The 3,703-nt window shown below is 61.5% G+C and overlaps 1 protein-coding gene across 1 annotated transcript in view; it reads right to left on the reverse strand.

Annotated features, from left to right (window-relative positions):
- Positions 1-787: 787 nt before the first annotated feature.
- Positions 788-3,703, reverse strand: part of SH2D2A (SH2 domain containing 2A) — a 9,454-nt gene continuing 6,538 nt past the window's right edge. The window contains exons 7-9 of the mRNA XM_077764078.1: positions 3,521-3,703; positions 1,701-1,872; positions 788-1,230 (exon numbers count right to left, since the gene is read on the reverse strand). Of these exons, the coding sequence (XP_077620204.1) occupies positions 1,705-1,872; positions 3,521-3,703 (351 nt within the window). The 3' untranslated portion in view covers positions 788-1,230; positions 1,701-1,704. The remainder of the gene's footprint in view (positions 1,231-1,700; positions 1,873-3,520) is intronic.

The following is a 3,703-nucleotide window of genomic DNA, read 5'->3' on the forward strand; positions in this document are numbered from 1 at the left end:
CAGGGAGGAGTCTGGGGGTTCTGGGCCTCGGGCAGGTGCGGGGCTCCCTTGGCTGGAGGAGGGACCCCGACGGGCACTGTGGTGACTAAACTCACGTAGGAATGAGAGGGTAAGAACTGGGCACACAGGTGGGACCCCGGAGGCCCCAGAGCCCCCCAAGTGGCTTCTGGAGGGCAGGCACAGTCCCGCCTCAGAGGCCCCCAGTCTGGAGAGAAGAATGAGAGGTGTGGAGCCTCGCAGGGGCAGAGGCAAGTCCCCAAGTGGGTCTGGGTGGAGAGGGTGGCAGGGGGAAGCCTCACAGGAGGGCGGGGGACAGGATGGGTCCTGACTAAGCCCAAGAGGCTGGAAAGACACAGGCATCCTCAGAGCCACTGCAGGCCCCCGTCCTCCTAAGGGGCTCACACACGCAGGCCACGAGCACACCCTCCCCTCCCCAGTCCTGTGCTTGGCAGGGGGGCTGGGGAAGGGGGTACAGGGCCTGCCCCTCAACTGCTCTCCCCGCTGCCCCCCTTTCTCTCCCAGCACTCCCCCTCCCCAGGTGACGCAGCCTCCCCTCTGCCCCCAGCTACCTGCCTGGCCCTGCCAAGAACAAACACTCGGTGGTCCCTTCCCCGGGAGATGCCCTGCCCCCAGCTTCGCGACCCTTGCCCGGGTGTCTCTCACCCCCCAGACCCACTCTCCCCACTGCAGTGGCTCTTAAACTGCCTGCCCTCCACAGGAGAACAGAGAAGGAGCCAGAGACAGACAGAAGGAGCTGGTGCAGTACTTGGATCCCTGTGGGGAGAGGTGGTTGGCGATGATTTATTAGCCAGACAAGAATCAACAAACAAGTTCTAACATCTGTTCTTGCCAAACCATTTCTCAGACAACAGCAGCATTGGACCAGGGCCCAGACCTCAAAGGCCCAGCGGGCCGAGGAAATCAGACTCTGGGAGGAAAAGCCAGGCGGCGGGAGGCAGAGGGGCCGCCCTCGCCTGCTTCCGCAGAGGACCACGGATCACTGAGCCACTGGATTCTCAGGGACTCGGGAAGGAACTAGTGGGTGTGTCCCTGAAAGAAAGCGACTCCACACTTGCTCCTGTGAACTCCAGGCTCCTTTGTGGGGGCCCAGACCTGTCCAGGGAACAGGGCGAAGCTGCGATGTGGGGGAGGGGCCGGCACCCAGGGCCCCATGCAGTGGAATTCTGGGAAGTAGCTGGATTTCCCATCCGAGGAGATCTCTGGCATTTCCTGTGGAAGAGAGTTAGTGCATGTAGGGTAAGAAACAGTGCAAAACGGGGTAACTAGGAAGCCTGGGTTCTATGGCCTTGGCCAAGTTACTATCCCTCTCTGGCTCTGTCTCCTCATGGGCACAGCGAGGAGCTTGGCCTGGATCTGAAAGGGCAAAGGAGACACTGCTCCTCCTGCCTCCCTGCCCACAGCAGACATCACTAATCAATCACAGTGCCCTTTTCTGCTGAGTGCAGATCTGACCTTAGCATCCTTCCCAACGTGGTGCCCTCGGCAGCCACCACCAATGGATTGCAGTTGGCATGCAAGATGACACCGGTGTGCCATCTTTGCGATAGATGATGGCTGAGGTCCCTTCTAGGTCTGATTGCCCACGGTGTGTTCTGTGCACACTGCCTGAGAAGGGCGCCCGGGCGTGCAAAGTTCTCTGGCCCTGGTGTCCCAGGTTGTCCCCCCCAGCTCAGACTCACCAGGCTACCGAGGAGGCCCCAGGGAGAGCCACGCCTTTCCTCTGTCCTCTGTCCTCTGTCTAGCAAGCTTGTGGGGGAGGGTGTGCCCCCAGCAGGGCAGGGACTGGTGGGGCATGGAAGGGCCTTGCCCGGTCACAGGGTTGTCAGAATGCAGCTGCTGGCCAGCCAGGTTCTGCCGAGAGAAGGGTAATCCCAGGTCACACCCTCACCTGCCGCCTCTGAGGGTAACCTGCAGCCTCAGGAGCCATCGTCTGGTCGGCACAGATGTCGGCCTGCGGACAGGAGGCTCTAACCCCCTCTCATTCCTTCAGCAACCATTTCCTGAGCACCTGCTCTGTGCCGGGCACTGTGCTGGGTGCTGAGGACACAGCCGGGTGAGTCCCAGCCCCTGCCCCCAGGGAGCTCGCGGGGGCAGAAGGGAGACAGTGTCCCAGGTGATGAGTGGCAGGCATGTGGAGAGCATGGTGGATGTCTCTGTGGTGCGGTCAGGAAGTCCGAGGAGGGAGTCCCCTGCCTCATGGACTGGTTTAGAAAGACCGTTCTGGCTTCCTTGGGGCAGAGTGGATGAGGAGCGGCAAGGGCTGGTGGTTAGACCCGTTAAGAAGCTCCTGGAAAGGGCGCCTGGGTGGCTCAGTCGGTTAAGCGTCTGACTTCGGCTCGGGTCACGATCGCACGGTTCGTGGGTTCGAGCCCCGCGTCGGGCTCTGTGCTGACTGCTAGCTCAGAGCCTGGAGCCTGTTTCAGATTCTGTATCTCCCTCTCTCTCTGACCCTGCCCTGCTCACGCTGTCTCTCTCGCTCTCTCTCTCTCTTTCTCAGAAATAAATAAAACATTAAAATGAAAACAAAGCCAGGTCTCTTAATGTAAATCCTGGTTTTTTTAAAAAAAAAAAAAAAAAAAAGAAGCTCCTGGAAGATCGTGATGAGGGGGGATGGGGCTGAAACTGGGGAAAGGGACCCAGCAGGAATCCTTGCTTATGAGGAGTAGTGGTGGGGAGGGGGTGTCTGGGGAGCCCTGGGGTCATGGCCTGGATAGTCAGGTGGCCCTGGACAGTCATAGGTCCGATGGGAAGTATAGGAGGGCCAGTCTGGGGAGAAGGGTGAGAGCCGGTCGCTGTGTTGAGCTCAGGAGGCCGTGAGGCTCTTGGGGGCCGAGCGGGAGACGGGAGGGCACTCTGCATTAAGATGGTGGGGTCTGGGTCATCTGTGGCTCCGCAGCAGGGGGGTGGTGCTGGGGGTACAGGCTCAAGGGCTGAGGCAGGCCCGGGGCACCAGTGGGGAGGGTGGGGAGGAACAGGTNGACTGAGACCCTGAGAGAAGATAGGGAGGTGGGGGGTGGAGGAGGGAGAGGGGAGTGTGTGGAGGAGAGCCGTCTGAGATGACCCCAGGGACTCAGAACTGCACCAGGGACTCAGAACCGCAGGGCTGAGGAGGCTGAGGGGAGGGAGACAGAGCCGGAGAGGCCCAAGTCCCAACCAGGATGAGAGGATGACTGAGCCAAGATTCGCTGCACAGGGCGGGGGACACGCGGGAGGCACTGGATGAGAAAGGCAGGGACCAAAATGCAGGTTCCAGGGCGGGGAGGGCTGAGTGGGGCCTGGCCCCTATTTCCTCCGAGAAGTGGAGGGGTTGACAAAGGGGAGGCCCGGCGACCCCAGCTGGCCTGGAAAAGGCCACTGGTGCCCAAGCCTCTGCCTTTCCCATGTCACCTCTGACCTCTGACGTTCACCGGCCTCCACCCGAACACCTATGCCACCCTCCTCAGTCTGGTTTTCGGGACGCCCTCCCCCCTGCGGCCTGCCTTCTCCAGGCACCACTTACCTGGCTTCGGGGTACAGGCCTGGAGCGGCACTTGCGCAGAGCCGGGTGCCCGAGGGCGCAGGGGGGGCCCCCAGCTTCCGGCGGCAGCTGAACCTCCACCTCCGCATAGACGTTGCTGGGGGCCTCCCCGGGGCTCCCCCTGCCCATGGCGTAGAAGGCGATGGGTTCATCAGGCTCGTTGTA

Source organism: Crocuta crocuta, unplaced genomic scaffold, assembly GCF_008692635.1.
Source record: "Crocuta crocuta isolate KB4526 unplaced genomic scaffold, BGI_CrCroc_1.0 scaffold528, whole genome shotgun sequence".
Taxonomy (NCBI): domain Eukaryota; kingdom Metazoa; phylum Chordata; class Mammalia; order Carnivora; family Hyaenidae; genus Crocuta; species Crocuta crocuta.